The 22,918-nt window shown below is 41.9% G+C and overlaps 1 protein-coding gene across 4 annotated transcripts in view; it reads right to left on the reverse strand.

Moving 5' to 3' along the window:
* Positions 1-19,160, reverse strand: part of fgf12a (fibroblast growth factor 12a) — a 41,058-nt gene extending 21,898 nt beyond the window's left edge. Inside the window, exons 1-2 of one of the 4 annotated variants that reach the window (XM_032531809.1) lie at positions 3,790-4,948; positions 2,496-2,543 (exon numbers count right to left, since the gene is read on the reverse strand). In XM_032531809.1, coding sequence (XP_032387700.1) covers positions 2,496-2,543; positions 3,790-3,985 — 244 coding nt within the window. In that variant the 5' untranslated portion in view covers positions 3,986-4,948. Of the gene's footprint in view, positions 1-2,495; positions 2,544-3,789; positions 4,949-9,962; positions 10,449-18,919 lie in introns of those variants that run through there. The other 3 variants (XM_032531812.1, XM_032531811.1, XM_032531810.1) reach the window with 3 other exon arrangements.
* Positions 19,161-22,918: the final 3,758 nt, after the last annotated feature.

Here is a 22,918-nt window from a genome sequence, read left to right on the forward strand (position 1 = left end):
AAAATGAATTTAATTACTTCATGAAGTGAATCTATTTAAATATATCAAATAGTCAATTTATAGTTAACCTTTTTAAAAAATCATATTGTTCATCTGGCACAATCAAGCCTCCGGATTGCGTGCTAAAAAAAACTAAAAGAAATTAAACTTACAGCCCTAGAAACACTTCAGCCCTTAATTTAGCTCTAACAGCGGTTGAATATCAACACAACTATGATGGACAGTTTGTAATGAGTTATCTGTTGTAGCACATAATCCCCAACATGGCTATTTGATGGAAAGGCCTTAACAATGGCAGCGCCATGACAGAAAATCAATGAGAATGCTCTTATTTTCTTTTAACATCACTGTATCTAGTACAGAAAAATACTGATTTTGCATAATTTGAAAACCCTTTTATAGTCTCTTTTGTAATGTACACTGACATGCCGATGGTTTCTTTATTTGGTATGAAGCAACTGTGCACTTTTGGGTTGATGCCACTGAGTTTTGCCGGCAATAGGTTCACCAAAAATGATTCAGGCGGGTTTTCTTAACCAAAAGGAAACTGACCTAATGTTTCTAAGAGTTTCTTTTCCACCAGTGCAATAACCCTGAAACCACCTCTAACTTTGAGGCTATGACATCTGGGAACTGGCCAGGGTGCTGCTCGACGCTCACACTTCAGGGGAGCAGGTGAGAATTAGCTCATGGAAGAGAGACTGTCGGCCTCAAACAATGCCAGGAAAAAAAACAGGTCTGAGGAAAGATGCATGCGAGGACTCAGCAGTCTGTCAGCTCTTTTAATTTTGTGCAAAAGCAGTTGTCAGAGTCAGATGACTCCATTAGCATAAACAAGGCTTGGGTTGTGGCTTTTGCCATAGAAACGCTAGAGAGGTAAAGTTTGTTCTCCAGATAGAGATAGAAAGTATGTATTTGTAACTAATGTGTTCATATTTTTCTTAAAGTTTACTGTGAAATAATGAAAAAGTACAGCTGAACCGTAATGTGTTTTTTTTTGCAATGGCAGAGGTTTTGAGACAAGCTCCATTAAAATCTGACATCACACTAACTCAAATGCGGGATGTTATTCTTTGTCTATTCTCAACCCGACAAAAGAAACAAATTAGACATTTTGTTACAAGTGAATTGCTCAGTTTCACATGTGTGGCTAAATACACATTCAGCAACTGAAAATGCTTGCTTTGCAGTGCTCACAACATGTTCTGATAAATGATGTATGTGATTACAAAACGGGAATATGAGTGAGTGTGACTGTCCTCTCAACCTCATAACAAGACCTGGAGGTCATGCAATTCAGTGTGTTCCAGTCGGGTACATAATGAGTTAGCAGAACAACACACATTCAAACTTGGTATCTGGAGAGAGAAAAAATCCACATCTGTCTTTAACAGTACCAGCAGATGTTAACTTTTTACATGAAAGCTTTTTACTGCAATAATTAGTGGTTTATATGACCTCTTTATATTTCACAGAAAACATGTGTGTGTGTGTGGTGTGTGTGTGTGTGTGTGTGTGTGTGTGTGTGTGTGTGTGTGTGTGTGTGTGTGTGTGTGGACGAAAGCCCCAACTAGAGTGGGTTCACCTCAACTGTACATCATCCTGACCATCAGTCCCCAACTCACCTACCCCTGGGATGGGGCCATCAATACCTGGGACAGGCCCTTCATTATTGTGTGTGTGTGTACAGTAAATCACGTGATAACTACACTTCCGTAAATTAAGGCCTCAGCGTGGGCCCAAGCAATCGTTGACAGCTCAGCATTTAGCTGTGTGCGGGTATAATCAGGCTTCAAGCCAAACTCCAGAGTTTACATGTTTGTGCATGAAAAATGTCTTTTTAGAGGCAACATAGAGCAAATCATTCTCTGTGTGTGTGGGGGGGCATTAAAACATCAATAAATTTACTTCATACCAATACAGAAGGACAAAAACATTTAGGTATGTCGACAAATGGCATTATGACCATGAAATGGTGCGGATCACCTGTTCTCATACAGTGTTCGACAGAGGGAAACATACATATCGATATACACCAAAATACACTATGGTAAGGACCTCTACTACACTTACACAGCAGTACAGACACAGAACAAGTAGCGAGGTTAAAGACTGATCCGACATAGACTGACAAGGAGAATGAGGCAGAAACAAAATGAGGAGAGCCAGAGACAAAGATAGAAAAGAGACAGAGGAGCGACTAAGGAGAGCTTTCGCTACAAGGAAAAACAACGGGTAATAAATTAAGCTTAAAGAACCCAAGAAAGCCACACAGAAGGAGAGATGACAGAAAAAAAGAAGAGATCAGCAAGGGAGAGGTTCGTCGGCTGTCAGACAGGTGTTGAAGCCCCCCGCCCCTCCCTCTTTGTCCCTCCCCAACCCACCCCTTCCCCACCTCCCTTCCTTCACTGGCCGAGGGGGAGGCGACATGGGCGCGAGATGGGGTGGAGACGAGAAGAAACACAGCACACACAGATGGAGGCTGAGCTACTGACCTAGCCTGCAGCCCTTATGGGACACCTGTGGAGGTTTCGAGGGTGCATCTTACGAAGGGGGGGAATAGAAGGAAAAACAACAGTCTTTAAACAGGCAGAATTCATAAATTCTCCAGTGTATCGGCTGTTTATATGCAAATATATGGCAAGGCATCAGTGGAAAGATGAGGATGATCAATTGGAAAAAAATGCAGCATATGTTGGGATGTATCTGTCAGTAACCTACCTGACCAACAGTGTCTGGAGCCCTGACTGGCTTGTTGTCCGTCTGTCTGCTTGCTTATGTTTCTATTCAGACATTTTGTGTCAGTTATTGCGCTGAGATTGTTTGTCTGTCTGATTTTAGGCTGAACAATGTAAGGCTTTAAATTTAGTCTGTCTAGCTGGGCGTTTGTCTCTGTTCTCCCTTTCTGCCTTAAAAAATGATGTCCGTCTGTCCTCATTCCTCATCAGTCGGTCTACAGGACTCTGAGTGGACTTGTCTGTCGTTCATCACAAACACAACTATCTGGATTCGGGGACGGGGGGCTTGTGATCTGTGCACCAGGACAAAAGCCAAGTGGGTATAAAAAGGGGAAGGCTAGACCATGTGAGGGTAATAGGCATGGAGCCTATGTCCATCAATACAGCCGGAGTAGCTCTTAATCACTGAGGCTATACCTCCCTTCACTGCAGTAAAGCTCCCTCTCTGCAATAAACATTTACCATTAAAACATTTAATCTCAAAAGAGCCTTGGTGCACTGCGGTGCAACTTATCTCCCCTACTCCGATCGGCAGTAATATTGAATTAAGCAATTTAAAGCAGCTTTCTTGAGTGTATCCAAGTTGTGTGTGTGTGTGTGTGTGTGTGTGTGTGTGTGTGTGAACGTGTGTTTGGAGGGAAGGGGGTGTGAAAATTGCAAAAATGTAAAATTGAAGGCTTAAATATATTATACAGCCTAGCTGCTGGAACAAACAGCTGTGACTGATACAGTAGCATTACTTTTGTTCCAGTGTAATTAATTCAGATCCGAGCAGTAGCACAATAAATAAAGGGGGTAACGTCACAGCAGAAAGATTTCCTATACAATCCGGCTGTTCGCTATATGGGGGACTGATGTGTCGTGCGGGGGGGGTCGACAGACAACAAGAAGACCTAATGGAACAGGTGGATTTTTCGCACCGCGGAGAAAATCTATCTTCTCCTTCGGTTCAGATTGGAGCGCTTGACTGCAGTATAATGCTCCGGGGGGGGCTGTGGAAAACCGCACACGTAACACACATTAGTGGGGGGAAAAAATCTACAGCACTGACCTGGTCGCCGCCGAACGGGTCTTTTCTTGCCGCTGCAGAATCGGACCTTGCTGAAGACCCCCAAGAAATGCCTCTCGCAAATAGAGCGGGGGTCTTTGCTGGGGCTGGGGCGACGTTTCGAAGTAGAGACCCGGTCGCTGTTCGACTCCCTCGCCTGGCGTTTCTGCCGGATCAGGGAGCTCGCGATTGCGGCCATCTCCCCGAACCGAGTCTGAAAACCGAGTCTAGTTCGGCAGAAGTCGGATCTTGGTGCAGCTTCTTGGCTCAAAACAAAAGCGAGAGTTGATTCTGTGTTTAACCTCCACGAGTGTGTTCAACCAGATGTCATCCTGATCAGTAACCCCTCCGAGTCCCGGGCATCATTGCGCCTCAGGCAGCATCCTCTTGAGGGGACGGTAACGTAGCCTAATTCAGCCGCCGCGACTTTCTGACACTCAGGGCTTCGAATCTACGGCCACCGGTCTGATATTAAACATAAATCTAGGAGCTAGGCCACAGGGGCCGACATTCCAGCAGTGGGAACATGCAACAGTGTTAAGTTGACGCAGCTGGGTGTCATTGAAAAGCTTCAGGTATTCCAGGTGAACAGCGCCGCGTTTGACGAGCACGATTTAGTAATCCTCATCTGCACACCAGCCTCTCCTCTGGCTTCCACACGCCTTTTAATAACTCGCATCAACCTAAAGTCATGCACGAGACGCTCGTGCGTGGCTGGAGTAATTATCCGAACTTCCCCACCCCCTATTTATTCACTCCATGCACATCGATGAATGAGACCGTTCGCTGCCCGTCCAGGAGGCTGTGCAGGAGCCCCGATACGTGAGCCCAGTCTCCGGTTCTGTCGACGGCACCTCGAAATGCAGCTGGAGAAATGGAATGAGCAGCAAAGGCTACTCTGCAAGGATGCTGCAGGGATGTGATTTGAGCATGTAGGGAGGGATTGTCGTCCAAAAAGCGACAATTAGTTGTAGAGCACAGCATAAGTAGCCTGAGCGTTATTCCCTGTGCGCCCCGAATGGATGTTGCCTGTGTGTTACATCGCAGACAGCAAGAGTGGAACACTCTCTCTCTCTCTCTCTCTCTCTCTCTCTCTCCTCTCTCTCTCTCTCTCTCCACCTCCTCCCCACTCTTTTAACGCAATCATACGTGATTGAGGTTTGTATTAGGAATTGTCGGAGGGGGGTATAGGCTAGATGATGAAAACGTCAATAAAATGTAAGCCACATTTAAAAAAAAAAAAAAAAAAAAAAAAGAAGAAAAAAAAAGTGAAAGGTGTAAGTGCTGGGTGGGTGTTTATGCAGGGGAAAGTGGGTGCGCGTGCGTGATTTGTTTTTTTAAAGTTTATTTATTAATGTGGGACAATGTGCACAACTAAACGGGAGCAAGGGCTCTCACCATTGTCTTGTTGAATTCGGTCAGCGAGCAGTTGTGGAGGCAGTGTGCAGACATCTTGCAGCTTTGGCTGATGCACAGCCTTCTTATCCTCCTAGCTTATACTTAAGAGATATAAGCACGCATTTTCTTTTCTAAAACCCCTGTGGCCACATGCCTTAAAGCGCATAAGGGGCTAAAAGGATTACCTGCAACAGGTTTCAGCACACGGAGTATGAACCCAAGGCAGAAATGATACACTGAAGACCCAGACAATGACACATGAATAGATATGATTTAGGGCTTATGAAAATGACGTGGGCAAACACTACAAGGAACACTGTCAACAACAGCACAATAGTCCTTATCATGAAACATACTGTAACTTCAAAGCTTAGACAACTGCCCTTTAAATCACTGTGAGCCAGGAGTGAGGGAGTGCATACATGAATATATGTATGAGAGCTTATTCGGCATGTGTTTCTATTACATGTAGATCACACACACAAACGATCAATGTAAACCAATATATCGCTTTCAGCTTGATGTTAAGGGGTTCTGTTTCCATTGGAAATCAGCGAATGATGATGGTTTAGGATCAGCTGTAAATCAATGCAAAGTCGACAAAGAGGCCCTGCACACGGGTCTGTGTGCTTGTGAGCATGTCTCTGGTAAAATGTCTGTCAGTGCATGGGCTGGGCAACGCACACACCACACACACACACACACACACACACACACACACACACACACACTGTGGGAGGATAAACACGTGAGTCTTCAGCAGCATAGCAAACCTCTCTTCCCCGTGATGAAACGGCATGAAACATTTAGAGGCTTTTTCTGGGCTCGGTTTGACATTCTCTCTCCAAACCCAGCCATCCCTCAGAGAGATCGAGAGAGAGAGAGGATTTTCTTTTCAGTTCCACTGTCTGCCCCCCCCCCCCCCATCCCTCTCTTACGTAAGATTGTAATATAATGGATGAAAGTGTTGCATGTGAAGCACTAGTACCTTTGCTTGGTGTGTGTGTGTGTGTGTGTGTGTGTGTGTGTGTGTGTGAGAGAGAGAGAGAGAGAGAGAGAGAGAGAGAGACAGGAAGAGAGAGAGATGGAGGGCAGCTACACTCTTCTCCCAGACAGCAAAAGAAAAGTTAGTATGAGTCTAAATCAAAAACTGTAATCCATTCTTATTGAGTTGCCAGTACGCGTGGTAGAAAGGAATATGTCACTGCGGTATAAAGAAATCAATAACTTCAATACATCATTTATCATTCTAACGAATATGCAGGAGCGTGATATACATTTCTTAGAAGGAAAAAAAAAAACTGGTGGGTTGGAGTGAGCTTTCTCAGAAATGGAAGAGACTTTGTGGTGCAGAGCGCTATAGAGGCATGGGACATATATCTTTGTCAGAAAAAGATAAAGTATTCCCTAATGAAGCTCTGCGAGACTTCCTATCTCTACCAGAGACCATTGTTCTCTTCATTCCAGCTGAGATATGTCCACGTGCAATAAAACCCTCCTGCTATGATCTGCACTGCTGGCCGTATATTTAAATCATTTATATTGTCAATTAGAAAAATTTGATTCTGTGGAGGGTTGGTAGTTCATCTGTAGAAACCGTGTGATGTCAACATTTTAAAAACAAATTCTCAGTGTGCCACCAAGTGAATAGGTCTGTTGCGTTTATCGTACTCTGAATATTGTGTTCAAATGATGCAGCCATGTAGTGGTAAACATGTTGAATATACACTGTTTTTATGGTATCAGACCATGCTAGTTATTGGATTTTATGTATGAACCATGTTGCATACACTGTAGCATAGGAACTCAATAGCTCTGAAAACTGAAAGAAATCAACCAAAGCCCCAAGTCCCTGACATAAGTAACTTGTTCAGAAAGATTTCTTTATATTTGCTGCCCTCTTGTGGAAAAAGAATGAACCACTCCAATGTGTCCTTGAGCTCCCTCACAGATGTGTTGACTCACAAAAGCTGGTGCTAGTTTTCATTGTGTGATGTCTGCTCAGCTGTCTCTGGGGCAAAGAGGCAAGGTAAGCGTGATGCTGGAAACTGGACAAAGCCCACGTTGGATAGGTGAACAAAAACCAAAGTGATTCTTCCCTGCATTGCAAACAGATACATAATATACGTACTACATTCAAAATTTAGTCATGAGCAAAAAACCAAACAACCAGACAAACACAAGCGAGATGAAGATCCACTGCTGGTTAACCCTCGTGTTGTCTTCCCGCCCACTATATAACTTTTAGTTTTTTTTGTTCCAAATTCTTTTTTTAAACTGAATGAGACCCCCCCCCCTTCCGATGCTTTCCCCCTTTTTTTTGTCGTTGTCCCCCTTCCAATATTTTTTCCCCCTTTTTTCGTCATTGGTACTTTTTTTAGTTGTTCCCCCTCTTTTGTCACTTTTTTTGTCGTTTTTGTTACTTTTTTCCATGTTTTTTTTCTTCCCTTTTACAATGTTTTGTCACTTTTCTTCTGCATTTTTTTACGTCCCCCCCAACGTTTTTTAAGCTTTTCTGTAATTTTTGTCACTTTCCTTAATGTTCTTTTAATTTAAAAAAATGCCCTAAAATTAAATAAAACACCCAGTTTCAAAGAAAAGTAGTGAAATTATCTTTTTTTTTTTTTTTACGTGTAAAGAGAGTCATATGGAACCATCCATTTAATTCTTTTGGACATTTGGGTTGATAGAAACACAAATTTCTGATATGGAAACTTTTGGAAATTGGGTCAAATTTGACCTGAGGACAACAGGAGGGTTAAGACTATTAAGATAACCTAACCTTTAAGTTAGTCATTAACACAAATCATCGCTCGGCAAGCACGCAAAAGGGTTTTATTCTGCTCACCACATAGAAGAAAAACAGCTGTTCCCAAAGTTATGATGTTACCAAGAAACTGACAAAAGTATTACCATGCGTGAGGACAAGTTCTCATGCAATCCAGACCCCCAACGACTAACTTTAACACAAGAAAAGCCAGGTGCATACTTGACACTACAAAGGAAAGCAGGTGCAAACACTTACGCCTACTCAGAAACAGCCTTTACCTAAAATCCCTGGGAGGTGATTTTGGCACAGTTCCTAAACCTGGAGAGAGAAACACTTCCTGCTCTTCCTGCTCTAGATGATCTTGTAGTGAGTGATGCAATCAGATTACCAGCCAAGGTTAAGTCTTTGTCTGATGGGGGATTTACATACTGATGAATAATGTATGTGTGACTGCTGACGTATAACGGACAGACAAGTTAAATTTGAGTTATAACGGGCTGATAAATCATCCACGAGCAGGGTAGTGTCTGTTTTAAAATCCAAAAGGCATGCTGTCATCAGTTTGTAGCTCTATTTTGAAATGACAGGTTACAGTCTTGGATGAGCAGCGGAGACACAGGGCAACTCTTTTTTTGTGTGTGTGTCAAAAACAGAGAAATCAAAAAAAGATTACATTTCTAATGGATGAAACCAAATCTAGTGGAATTTTCAAGTTATTTTTTTTTCTTTCAACAAAACATTCACCCGACAAAGCTTCATGTCAAAGGATCTTTACTTTTACATCCTTTTTGTGTCAAAACCTTTAAGCTGACTCATAAAGTTTTGATTGAGGTCATGCGGTTCAGCTGACAGTGAGCAGAGATGCAGGAGGAGGACTGATGGAGCTTTATATCCGAGCCGTACAGATCCCAGTGTGTGCGCTGCTTTTGGTCCAACTTCCTCAGAGGAATCAAATGTGCTTAATGGAGTTTCTAATTGTCTGCCCTGAATTAGATAGCTGATCCGAAGTGAAACTACTGGGGATCCCAAGCAGTGCAAGGGACTGGCGGAGACGGGAGGAGGTGTTGCATTACTCTCGCTCTGCAAATACTGTAGGATGTTTTTTTTAAATCACTTTTGGAGGTGTAGTTATGGGTAAACAGCAGCAATGCAGTGAATTACTGAGACCTGACTGTAGAGGACATGGCAGGCCTCTCAGGCTTGTTGCCAGAGAATGTTGAGCGCTGGCTGTGTGTGAGCATGTTCAGACTTTCTGTTTCACAGTGGACATATGGCATAATAAGTCCCTTTCAAACGTATTTGTTTGAATGGTTAGGATAAATGCAGCTGCTCCAGTTTTCAACATGCATTCAAGTAGTTACAGCCTAAGAGAAGAGACAGCTGGGTATAATTTTACATTTATATTTACCTGTCTTGTCAAATGGGAATCTTTGGACAAAACCTAACCAATGCGGGGTCCTGGTTTGATAAAAATCTATTCTCTGATCTCAAGAAATCCCGACAGGAAAAGTTTGGGTGCCCCTGGAGGACTTCTGCTACGGCGCTGTCCGTGGTGCTGAACCGCGCTGCTGGTTCGGGGCCCTGAAAAACAAAGCGGTCTCTCCAGGCTCCTGAAGTTTAATGACTTGATCCCTGCATTGTCAATTTTTTGGCCCGCTTCATATGCAGCACTGGAACACGCTAGTCTGCAAATATAGCTCGGTGTTGTAAAGTATCCCCCCCCCCCCCCTCTTCTCGCTCTCTCTCTCTCTCAGCTATCCGCACACAAAACTCGGGACAGATACAAGGAGCACAAGGAGACGAGGCTCTCTCCACTGCAGACTCGGAGGATGTTACTCACATACTCGAGTGGCCAATGAAACCCACCCACCCCCACACACACACCCTTTCCTCCCCCCCCCCCCCCTCTCTCTATACCCCCCCTTTTCTTTTTTTCATCACTTAAGAAAGAAAGCATGCAAAGCGAAGGTAGCTGTAAAGCTATGGTGTGTCTCTGCTTGTCTCTCACCGTTGGTGATAGTGGTCGTCTTCGATCGTTGTCCACAGAAACACTGCAGCATATGCGCTCCTTTCTGAAGGAATGGCCTCAGAATCCTCATTGATTTGGGTTGATGGGAGCCTTCCTCAATCCAAACAATCGGGCAACGCTATCACAACACAGCAGGGTCAGGCAGCATAGCGTAGGCGGCCAGCCAGCCTCTCTAGGCTCACAGCAGCCCTCAAAACGCCGGAAGGACACAGTCTGCGGGACAAATTACGCTAAAACGAGGCATCTTGAGTGATTCTCCCCTCTCTCTATCTATCTCTCTCTCCCTCTCTCTCCCTCTCTTTATTTCTCTAGCCCTCTCTCTCTCTCTCTCTCTCTCTCTCTGTCTGTCCCTTTCTCGTCCAGCTTCGGTCATTCGCGTTCACGGCAAACTCTTCTTCCGCCACGGCAGGCAACGCAAGGACGTTACAATGTGCTCTTAATTGTACATCCCCCCACCACCCCCCACCCGCCTCCTGTCTTCGCGTCTTTAACAGCAGCGGACGTAACAGCAGGAAAGGAAAGAGTAAAGGAAAGGGATAGAGAGAGTGAGGGAGAGAGAGAGAGAGAGAGAGCATGCACGCCAAAGTTAAACTGCAGGGGTAAAGTGGCAGGCCGGCCCCGGGTGAGGTAATGCAGAGCTGCGATCTGACGCTGCTGGCTGCACAGATGTTTTTCTCATCTTTTTCTCTGTTTGTCACCCCCAGATCAAGAGCAAGCGTGCAACGCAGAGCCTACGTCATCTGCAGCCCACCGTTTTAAAGACAAAGGGGGTTTCACAATGTGATGAGCATACCGGAAAGTTTATGGCTCAGGCACTGCATTATGAAAGCCCGGGTCTCCACAGTGGACCCCACACGGCAGGCTCCGAACAGTGCGGCACCTGCGCGTTCTCCAAAAGGGTATGACAGGAAAAAAAGAAGAAACAATAGCCGAAATTTGACTTTATAGAGAATAACAGCTTCCTTGTAGGAGCAGCCATTATACCGGTGCACGTGCACTGACTTACATAAAGAAGTCATGTGACGTGAGTCCCTTGTTGATAGTGTACCTAAGTAAAAGAAATGCCACGTTTTAGAAATACCTTTTGAAAATGTTACTTAGTATAGCCGTTATACATATTGTTTGAATATATTATACGTAAAAAATATAAGGTACAGAAAACCTGACCTGTGTACCAGTAATAATTAAGTATTTAATTGGGTGAATCTTGATGAATCAATGTAAAGACACGTAGCATTTCATTGATGTAGTTTGTCAAGGTGGAAATCATTTTAAAAAGAGTAGAAAGGACAGTATTTTGAATTGAATTGGAGTAGGGGAAAATTAGAAAGTAGATGAAAATGGAAATACAACTCTGAAGTGGGCTACTTGTACTTTGATAAAGTACTTCAAAGTAAGCCAACAGTCCACTGTTTGTTGTACCTGCTGGGCACAACAATTCTACAGGCAAGCAAAAAATGTAAGGTTAGAGCAAAAGTCTGAAGGTTTTTTATTAACAAAAACGGAAAGAAATAATTAAGCAGCAGGATAGTTATGTACAAGAACAACAAAATCAAATCAAATCAAAAATAGCAAGCTTTATTTCTACTGTAATAAACTAGATGATACTTTGTCTAATTAGTTACCATATTAAAGTAATACGTCAGTTTGAGCTCACAGCATCAGTTGCTCTTAAAAACTTTTTTAAAAACTTGGCTTAATACTTTTATAAATGAATGGAATCAACAATAAGACAATAGTTGTTGGAGCTACGCTGAAAAAACATGTTCCTCAAAATGCAATAATAAAGACATTTAGAATAATGCATATGGACAGAGCAACTCGAAAGCGTGTGGTTTCAAATGTATAAAGTTCACAACTATGTGCTATCTTAAATCTGATTTATTTTTTAATGTATTCTAAAGATCTTTTAGGTTTACCAATCATGATCCAAAAGACAAAATTGGCCCAGAATGTGAGACGCGTTGCATTGAGTTGTCATGAAAGCAAAACTATGTGCAACTTTCTACTCTAGGGGGTGCCATAAGATAAAGCACTCGGATTCAAATAACATGCAGAGAAACTGAGATGTGACCATGAAGCAGAGAGAGGAAGGGAGACAGAGAATGAGACCATGTATAATCACCAGTCTCTCAAGTATTCAGATTCTCTAAAAACAAAACACAAATGTTTGGATTTGCTGTTCTGGAGGCTGTGTAGTGAACAAAGACACTTTGTACAACCTTTACTTCAACATTCATTTAACGCATGGCTGTATTTACAGTATTTTAAGGTAGATCTCATAATTCCTTGTGCTCATAACGTTGCACAACAATGACAACAGATACGTCACTAATTACCTTGCCCTTGCAGTTTGTAAAATGTACAATGTACATAAAAGGATGTTTTAAGTCAGCAAAATGCTTCAACAACAGCATCAATGCAAATACAAAAAGGTCAGAGAGGTGTAAGGGGAGGAGGGGGGGAGGGAGGGGAGCTGGCATCAGACCCAGAGTCACAGATATGGTGATGGTGCTGTATATTCAGCTCCCACTAACTGTCCCACTGCAGAGCCAATCACCACTACATGCAGAGAGAGAGAGAGAGAGAGAGAGAGAGAGAGAGAGAGAGAGAGAGAGAGAGAGAAAGAAGAAATAATAGCACAAGGCACAGGGAGGAACTAAAATGCAATAAAAAAAATAGCCAAGCATATTGATTTGAGCGCAGTAAAAACACTAAAGGGGACTCAGATGAGTGTATTCACACTTTCATTGGCTCCTCTATTCTCTTATGTGGACTTTGGTGGCTGAGCAGTAAGAGGCCAATGTTCAGAGAGATTTTGTAAGAAAATTAACCTAAAATAATAAAAGTAAGGGGCTTGGATTACCCCATCCTTGGGAAAACTAAATTTAGATGTTAAATTCCCCTTCTTCCAATTGCACATCCTTAGCTTCAGACCCCGTGTGACACTTGGTGTATGACCCGTCTTCATTCACTGAGCGTGTGTCGTAACTTTACCTTGTCCAAAAAAAGACGTGTCCTGTCCTGTCTGTATTTGAGCAAACTCAGATCTGTCTGTGATGACACTGTGGAACGAGCAGCCAGCTCTCATTTCACCCTTCTATATACTGTATGTCAACAGAAGTGAGGTTAAAATGTTCACCTTGCACGGTTATGTCAGCTTTACATGAACTCCAATCAAAAGGTTTCACATAGAAATGTATGCGGGTCACATTAAAAGAAGACAAGTAACTGCAAATTCAGATTTAGATGTCCTTTTCTTCCATGTCATTTCATTTCAAAGAAAAACATGTTGTGCTTTTAGTTTTATAGTTTAGATTCATTTATTAATACTAACTAAAAGTGTGTGTGGTTTCTGTGGCAGAAAGCAGAACTACTGTATTTCACGCACATTAAATCTCAAACTATTCAACCCAACAAATGGCTCCATAATTATAAATTCATGCTGTGCACCCAAGCATAGATCAAATATCATTCCATGGAAATATCTATAAAACAATGCACAGCATATCTAGAATTTCCCAGTTTCCTATTCCTACGGTGCAGCCATTACAACTACATTTTGGATTTAATATTTCACTGTTTAATAAAGTTCCAATGAAACAGGCAGAGACACTATACACAATATATACAACATAAGTTTATATGCAGGTTTTTACTTATTCAACGTTAAATTTAAAGGGAAATTTAAACTACAGAATATATTATTATATAACAACATGTAGTCCAAGTGTAAAATGACTGGGTGGATGACTCAGTTGTTTGGAAGTGTTTACAGCACAGCTGCCCACAGTGGGGCACGCTAGATTAAAAAAAAAACAGAACAGATCATATGAAAAAGCCACTTATTCATTTAAAATCTCGTGTTTAAGAGTAATGTTATGCAAAGTATTTGACTATCAAATATTTGAGTCTTTGTTTTACAATTTTACAAGTATGGTTTTCTTTAAAGTATCATACTTTATGCTACGCTCCGTTGACCACGGAAGTCGAAGGCATGGATATACTGGTGCATTCCATTTGAACAGGGATTTCTTCTGGAACACCCCCAGAAATCGGATTTTCGACTCCGAAACCTCAAAATCCAACACGGCTGGACCGTGCAGTATATACTGTAAATTAGCACTTTTTATTAGCCAGATTAGCCAAAGCAATAACAATGTATTATGCAGTCACCAGACAGAAGCTGGACAGAATGCCCACTGTGTTTAGGCCTGATTTAATGAGGCATAGAGCAGCCATGTTGGATTGGGATGTCTGGGGGTTCTCCCGACTTTCCAAGTCAGAAATCCGACTTCAGGGGAGTTCTATTTGAAATGTTCAACTGGGAACATTGAAATTCTGACTTTGCATTTGGACATGAATGCACCATTATTATCATGTCTGTTTCTGTTTTTGTCAAAACTATGTTCTTGTGTGTAGGACTTTTTAAAAACAATTACCACAAACAGCTACATTGCCTTGCACCATTATATTTGACAAAATATGCAGACGTGATTGTCTATCACAACTAATTTTAAAGTTTCAACAAAGTGACTCAAAGAAAACAAAACAACATCACCACTGTGTTGGAAAATGGTCAGCAATCAAATCAAACAAAGTAAAGTAGCCTATATGTCACTTGGTTGGAGCTAAAACCTGTAACAATGGTTCGTTATAGTGCTTAAAAACCTCCAACTTCTGTAAAATGTGAAAATGTATTGGCATCTATAGCCCTAAATTATCTAAGTATTGGTTTAAATGTTCAGCCAGAAGAAAAAGAAGACGACCTTTGTGTCGGAAGAAGCCAGTAACATAAACATACACTGTGTTGGACAAGAGCCCTGAGTCACCGCTGATGCTAACTACCCTTTGCTGAAATGCCAGAAAGCATTCTCATATTCTGCAAAGCAAATGTGTCGTCTGCGTTGCTCAAATCAGCAAAACTGTTAATGGTTGCATTATGTAAAGCTGCCAATAATCTCTTTACAAAACGACAAGTTTGCAAACTCGTGGTTAGGGACTCAATCGGAGTACGACACACAAACAAGTATCAGCATCACAATATTAAAGACATGGTTAGCTTTTTTACATCCCATAAATGCGAAATGGGAGGAATACAAAATGAGTGGTTAAGAAGTTGCAGTCATGTGAAAAGCAGAAAAAGAAGGGATATTAAAGATGGATGGGGGAGAGGGGAGCAATGTGAGAAATGAATCCGCGGCACTGAATGGCTGTGTGTACATGTTTATGATAAGGTTCTCCTCTTTTCTTTAAGAGGTGTGCACAGGAAAGACACCTGGGTCAGTGAGGAATGTCACATCCATCAGACCACCGAAACACTCATGGAAATATGCTTGATCTTGACTTATGACTATACCTCATGAGGGGACTGTCATTAACCTGCCTGGGGACTCTGCAAGGGTAAATGACCCATTCCTCCCTCTCACAGTGCATTATGATAAGTATTACATTACCCACTGGTTTATGTGTGGTTATTTAATGACACACAAATGAGTTAATTTAGGAATCTGCACCATGTCAACAGAGTAGCAGCTTAAAACAAGCTTTTGAAACAGGGGACCTCTTCTAAACCGAGCTTCGAGATCAGGTAATAAAGCAGGAGCCAATTTAAGGCCCTTATGTTGATATTGTGCACCAATGGTGCATGCTTTTCCTTTTCCCAAACAACATCACAATGAATAAAGTTGCTACAGAGTTAAGATGGGTTTTTCAGGGACCCAGAGCCGTTGCCCTCTTGGCCGGTTAGTAATCCGGAAAAACTATAGTCCTGGAAACTAGTTTGATCACAGTGACAAATAACGGAGGAGACCAGTCTGACGGGTCACAGCAGACAGATGTGAAAACGTACTGCCACAGTAACACTAACACACAATCTAACAGATATTTCAAGATAGGGGAGAGCCAGGACAGTTGAAACACCTTTTAATTAAACAAAATTTACAAAGCGGTCATTTCGCACTGAAAGCTAATATTTTGTCACTAGCAACCTGCACGTGTCATCTGTCAAATACTGTTGCATTTTCAGCTTTGGACGAAACCGTTCAGGAATGATTACAGCAAAAGTGGGACGTGCATAATTTTTTATATGTCCCTTCTGGACGGGACCAATGAAACAACATGGGGGGATGAATGAAACATACAGTTTAAGCCATATAAACTTTAATATTTTTTCTGTATATCATGAATGTTACTTCCAAAAGGTGTTGTTTTGGATTGATTGTTGCAGGGCTATACGTCTTTGTGAATGTCTGTTAACTCATCGTCAACATTGTGAAGTGTGTATGAAGCGCTTATTGAAATATCATGCACTGTGGATGATCGGACATTTTTTTTAGCTAGAATAGTTGGTTTTCCATTTATATCATGTTTCTACTGTGTAAAATGTCACTTCACTAGGTTTTTACGTGGGTTAGACCACTGGACATCCAAATAACACAGCCCGTCAGTCTCCACAGGATAACATGAGAAAACTTGACCCCCCCTGTGGGCCCAAATATATTTTCATCTTTCTAAAACTGCTTTTCCATGTCTCACCTCCATAAATAATTGTTTAACCCTTGTGTTGTCCTCTGGTCAAATTGACCCGTTTCAAAGTGTTTTATATCAGAAATATGGATTTCTTTCAACCATATCGCCCAAAAATAACAAGGATGATTCCATACCTTGTTCAGGTAACGTTAATGATTACTTTCATTGAATTATTTGGGTGTTCTATTTAATCTTATAGCATTTGAATTCTTTTTTTATGGTTTCAAAATAGTATCCGGACTAAACTTTGACATATACCCACCTGTGATCCAGTCAAAATAATTCATAATTTCTGCCTTTTTAACTAAAAACATTTGTATAATTTGATAAAAATGAGGTTTGTTGACCATGAATTCCAAGAATAAATGTAAAACCTATTATTAAACCAGCTCAGGTTTTTTAAAAAGCACCAAAACTATGGAAAAAGTGACAAAAACATTTGAAAAGCATAAGAAAAAGTTAATTTTCACTTTTGACCTGGAAGGACAATGTTCATGGATAACGGGAAGACAACACAAGGGATAAACACAGATATTTGTGCATTTACTCAACATAGACATATGCCATTACAGCCTGGTTTGCTTTCCATGTGAAGAAGCATGCAATATGAACGTCTGGGATTGTGGAGAACACTAAATGGTCTACTGAATAAGCATGCAGTCAAACCTTTAAATGAAAAACAAATTGGAAAAATGTAACCGTTAATGAAGTTTACTTTTGACCATATAAACACGTTTATCGGCTGTAACTCAGTGATAAAATGAAATAACAGGAAGATATTTGGCTGATAGAAGGAGGTTAACGTGCTCTATGTTTTCACCTGAGGAAATCTGTCTATCATCATTTCACTCTGAGAAACTGGAATGTTTCATCCGTCCTGCGTTGCAATCGTCCCAGCTCTTCCCTAGGCTACATTAGTGTAGAGCGAGCAAATCACTAACTTATGTGCTTAATACAGGATAAATAAAAAAGGAAATAGGTTTTTCTGCCATCATAATTAGTCACAAAATGGAAGCGGAAACAGTGCAAACTGTTGGTCTAAAGGAAGATATACCTCATACTGTGAGGTCAGACTGATGTACTGCATTGAGCTAGCGGCTTTTTAAATTGAAGTGTCCTGGAGTTATTTGTGTTTAATGTTTCCACGGTGCACATGTGGCATAAAGAAGTTCTATTAAACAGAGACGACAGAGTAGACACAAAGTTCAAATGAGATGACAACAATCTGAAGGAATCCTAAAGCTACTGTACACGCCGCTGCTCCTGGAATACAATACAAGGATGCAAACACTGTGCTCAAGTGGGAAGTATTAACAACAATAGCAGATATATAAATATATAATTATTTTTCTTTATTGTTATTATGCATGGCAGTAAAGCCTTTCATATTTGCCCAAGTGAACACTTAATTTTCCCTGTGTGGGATCAATGAATGAGGCCATAAAGTGGATTTAGGAAGGGTGAGTCACGTTTACAGCTGGAGGATGTAGGTAAGCCCCCGGCCCAGTTACTCTGAAATACTGTATACTAGTTTGCTTTATACTGCAGCAGTTTTTGCTTTACTGTAAACTGTGAACTGATGAAACAGATCAGGATGACCATGAGCAAGAAGTTAAACAAGGGCACTCTGTCCCATGTCCAAATATAATTTTAGAGGGGGATGCGCCTGTTTTGAGCTTTAACCCCATGCATCATTAAACTATCCTGCAAAACCACAGCCAACACTACAACAAGACGTTTCGGAGTGACATATTTTACGCTGCTTGGAAGCATATGGCATCCTCTATCCTCTAAATAACAGCCTTTATGGCCCATTACTGGCAGAGTTGAACAGCTTTGTCAACAAGCCGCATGCTGCTGATCGCTGCGGCCACACCGCCACCGCTGCCCGGGGAACACACACTCATCTCCCCGGAGAAGAAAAAGTGGAGCGCCAGCAGTTTCTCTCTGAATCAGCTGACCGCACCGATAGAATAAACGAAAGCTCTGACAGCGAGACCAAAGCCGTTAACCATATTGCTGCAAAAGGTGTAAAATGCAAGAGGGGGAAAACTAGTCATGGCAGGGGGGGGGGGGTGAGATATGGAGCCGGATACACAGCGGCAGCATCGCGCTGCACCACTGGAACATGCGCTGGTCCGGGGCTCGTTAACGCACATACAGTAGCCTATAGGAGTCATGCATGCGCACCCTGGCTCAAGTTCTAACCCAGGATATAAAAGTGCATCTTTACTTTGTGATGTCCTGCTGCAGATATAATAACAAAAGTAATGCTTTTTGTGTTCCGCAGTATGTGCTAAAAAAAATCCACACAAATAAGCAACCCTACGGACCCCCCCAAAAAAACTAAACACCACAACAAAACGAGCTCATAACTTATTCATACACACGTGGAAGTTTCTTACCAGCGTTTTTATCACCCATGTCCCCTTGCGGTGTTGAGGTTGATGATAGCCTACTGCCGGTCGTAGGCTGGAGGAAGGTGCACTGGGCTGAGCTGGTGCGCACTCGCTTCTTCCGTTGGGACCGCCGAGCAGAGAGGGAGGCAAGTTGCTTGTTTCAAGTGATAGAATTGCAAAATAAGCACCTTCTGGGACCCTGTCTGAAACGCGCGAGAGCGACAGAGGATGAGCTCTTTAGTGAGCTCGTGAGCACGTTTGCAAGAGTTTTTGAGTAAGTGTGGACTGAGGGCTCAGGTTAAGCATCAGGGAGGTGTGTGTGTGTGTGTGTGTGTGTGTGTGTGTGTGTGTGTGTGTGTGTGTGTGTGTGGTGTGTGTGTGTGTGTTATAGATTATAAATTCTAAACCAATCTGTGACAATTATGCTGACAACACCGTTTTACCAAACCCTGATTTTCCATTCAACATTTCTTCAGTATAATTATGGTCCATCTCTTTAGGTGGATGCTGCCCCATTATTTAAAACACTAATTAAGAACATATAATGATTATCATTGCACCATGCATACTAAGCCCAGCCTGCGTGGCCTAACAAGACACCACACATTAATGAGTGTGTTATACAGTAGGCTACAGTATGTTGGGACCCCTTCGAAAACGAGATGATACAGCTCAAGGTTTTTTTTTCCTCCCAGAACCAGAATGCTGCAAATACATTTTAGACTTTCAGACCTCAGCACAACACAACCACAACACAAGTCGGTCATTAAACATGTACTTTTAAAATATGGGGAAATTTAGAAATGATTCAAGATTAAACTTGCTTCATTTGTAAGGCTGTTGGTAATTGGTCAACTTAAACCTATTAAAAATCAAACAGCCGTTGCAATTTTCATCATCTGTGTGTCAGGGCCATTTAATATATGTAATGCTGTTACACCAGTGAGAGTGGGCCTAAAGTATAATGTATTATCCTAAATTCACCAAGTGTTAGGACACTTTTTCATGTATCATTTGTTAACCATTCTCTGCTGAATTAACAAAAACATTTATTTGGGATTTAGGTTTTAATCTTTTAAATGACTTTCATTGGTCTTTTCAATTATTTTCATCATGTGAAGCACTTTGTGACTTTGTCTGTAAAAGGTGCTATATCAAATAAAGAAATGATTACAGAGATGAGCTCTGTCCTCACACACCTGCTGACCACGTACTGTACCATGTTGCTTTATACCGTTCTGCAGATGATATTTTTCTGAGAGCTATCAATATTTAATGAATGAATCACAGATCAATAGTCTTGTCCTGAGCATCTGACACGTTATTGGGCCTGTTATTTGATAATACTGCAGTAGAATTCTGACAGACATTGTGTACAGTATACAGTATACAAAGGCTGCACTGTGCTTTCAGAATGAGCTGGCGGTTTCAATTTTAATGGATTTGTGCCAAAAAGCTCTTGAGGAAGTTGCTGGTGTTGAGTAATCAACTCGGTGTGAACTGCCGGGGCAGATTTGTAAACAAAGGTACAGTTTGTGCATAAGAGTGCGCTGCTCTCATATTTAGTCAAGTGCCCCGCTCGTTCTCTAATGTTTTTTGTTTTTTTTTTAACCCCAAAACAAAACAACAGACATTTACACTCAGAAAAGTGAGAGGTTGACGCTGTTGTGCTGTCCTTTGTTGTATTCTGGGTAAAATAAACAGATTCTGAAATCCCACTCAGTGTCCACTTCACACTGCTCACTCATATAAATCAGATGCGGACGGCTTCCCAAAGAATCCCACAATCACACACTGACCAAATCTCAAAATGTATGCAGGAAAAAGCGAAAAACACCGTCACAGTGTGGTATTATTTAACCCGGCCCTTTGATCACTGTCTTAGAAAGCTCACCGTCAGCATTCTGATGGGACGCTATGAGGACAGCTAGAGTTTTTTCTCATGGTATATAAAGACAGTTTTGCTGGTAGGAGATGTTTCTGAGCTGAGATAGAAGCCTCAAGGCCAAACGACGCTCTCAGCATCATGCGTCCGCCTGTGGATCCAAGCACAGCACAAATATGGGTGCTGGACAGCAGAGTTTCTTGACTATTTACTCTATTTAGACATATCTGCAGTAAGATGAATGAGTGTCCTACATGAATGACAAGTTGTTTCCGGGTTTCAAACACTTCCTGTCACGTGACCGAGACCTTGCCGCCCTGTTGCCGACACAGGCGAATCCTGGCTGGCGTCGTTTCACAGCAAATCAATGAGGGGACCTGAAAGAGGATACCTTTGCTGGGGGAAGGAAAAAAACGCACTGCATTGATCAGAAAGGCACCTCTACAGATTTAGAGAGAGATGAATGTGTTTGTGTGAGGATTGAGTTGTTGTATAGCAGGACTGCAGCGTCATACGGCTCTTAAATTAACTTCGACGCTGCTTAAATATTTATGATTCTCGCCCTCTATTTGGCCCACTCTCCTCCCTTTCTGTTCCTTATTTCGGCCTCCCCACCTCAGTCCCTTACATGCTTACTCCTATCGCTGTCGTCCCTCCCTTCTATTCTCCGCTCTCTTCGTTCCTTCTCTTCCTACCCTCCTACATCTTCCTGTCCTACCCTGCCCCACACTTGCACCTATGGGATATCATCTAACTTGGCAGTGTGTCCTTGGGTCCATACAGTGGCAAAGGCATATCGCTCTTCTTTCTTTGTACACTGTATCTTTGACCTGGAACCTCTAGACTTTCCTGTATAACTATATAATTGTCTCACAGCAGTGAGATTGTATTATAATGTCCCCACGGGATGTATTGACCGCTTCAGTTAAGATTAATTACCTGCTGCTAAACTTCTTTTATTCTTTTCTAGCTATAATGGGTAATTTCTCTGTGTATTGTTGTCTATAGCTAACGTAGCCAGGTAGTTGAGTGCAGATATTGCACTGGAGGAGAGCCTATAGTTACTCTGCAGACACTGCAGTGCAGCCTTCTCACTGTAGATTCTACCTTATTCGCCTATTCCTGGACTCCCTGGCAAGCTTGTCAGGAGTTTGTGGAACTTTTCCAGAAGCCGATAGCAACACCAGGTGCCATCAATACCGTTTAGTCCAAGGCTTCTACGCTTGTCTTAATGAAAACAAATGTCTGTGTGCTCACCAAATGTTTTAATAAGAAGTAGAAGAAAAAAGTAGTAACACATCTGTTTTAATTTATTTTTTATTCTGAAGCACACACACAAGTTTGGGGTCACCCAAACAATTTTGTGTTTTCCTGAAAAGTCCCACTTATTCACCACCATACGTTGTGAAATGAATAGAAAATAGAGTCAAGACATTGACAAGGTTAGAAATAATGATTTGTATTTGAAATAAGATTTTTTTTACATCAAACGTTGCTTTCGTCAAAGAATCCTCCATTTGCAGCAATTACAGCATTGCAGACCTTTGGCATTCTAGCTGTTAATTTGTTGAGGTAATCTGGAGAAATTGCACCCCACGCTTCCAGAAGCAGCTCCCACAAGTTGGATTGGTTGGATGGGCACTTCTTGCGTACCATACGGTCAAGCTGCTCCCACAACAGCTCAATGGGGTTCAGATCTGGTGACTGCGCTGGCCACTCCATTACCGATAGAATACCAGCTGCCTGCTTCTGCTCTAAATAGTTCTTGCACAATTTGGAGGTGTGTTTAGGGTCATTGTCCTGTTGTAGGATGAAATTGCTCCAATCAAGCGCTGTCCACTGGGTATGGCATGGCGTTGCAAAATGGAGTGATAGCCTTCCTTATTCAGAATCCCTTTTACCCTGTACAAATCTACCACCTTACCAGCACCAAAGCAACCCCAGACCATCATATTACCTCACCATGCTTAACAGATGGCGTCAGGCATTCTTCCAGCATCTTTTCATTTGTTCTGCGTCTCACAAACGTTCTTCTTTGTGATCCAAACACCTCAAACTTGGATTCATCCGTCCACAACACTTTTTTCCAGTCTTCCTCTGTCCAATGTCTGTGTTCTTTA

This window comes from Etheostoma spectabile, chromosome 12 (assembly GCF_008692095.1).
Source record: "Etheostoma spectabile isolate EspeVRDwgs_2016 chromosome 12, UIUC_Espe_1.0, whole genome shotgun sequence".
NCBI lineage: Eukaryota > Metazoa > Chordata > Actinopteri > Perciformes > Percidae > Etheostoma > Etheostoma spectabile.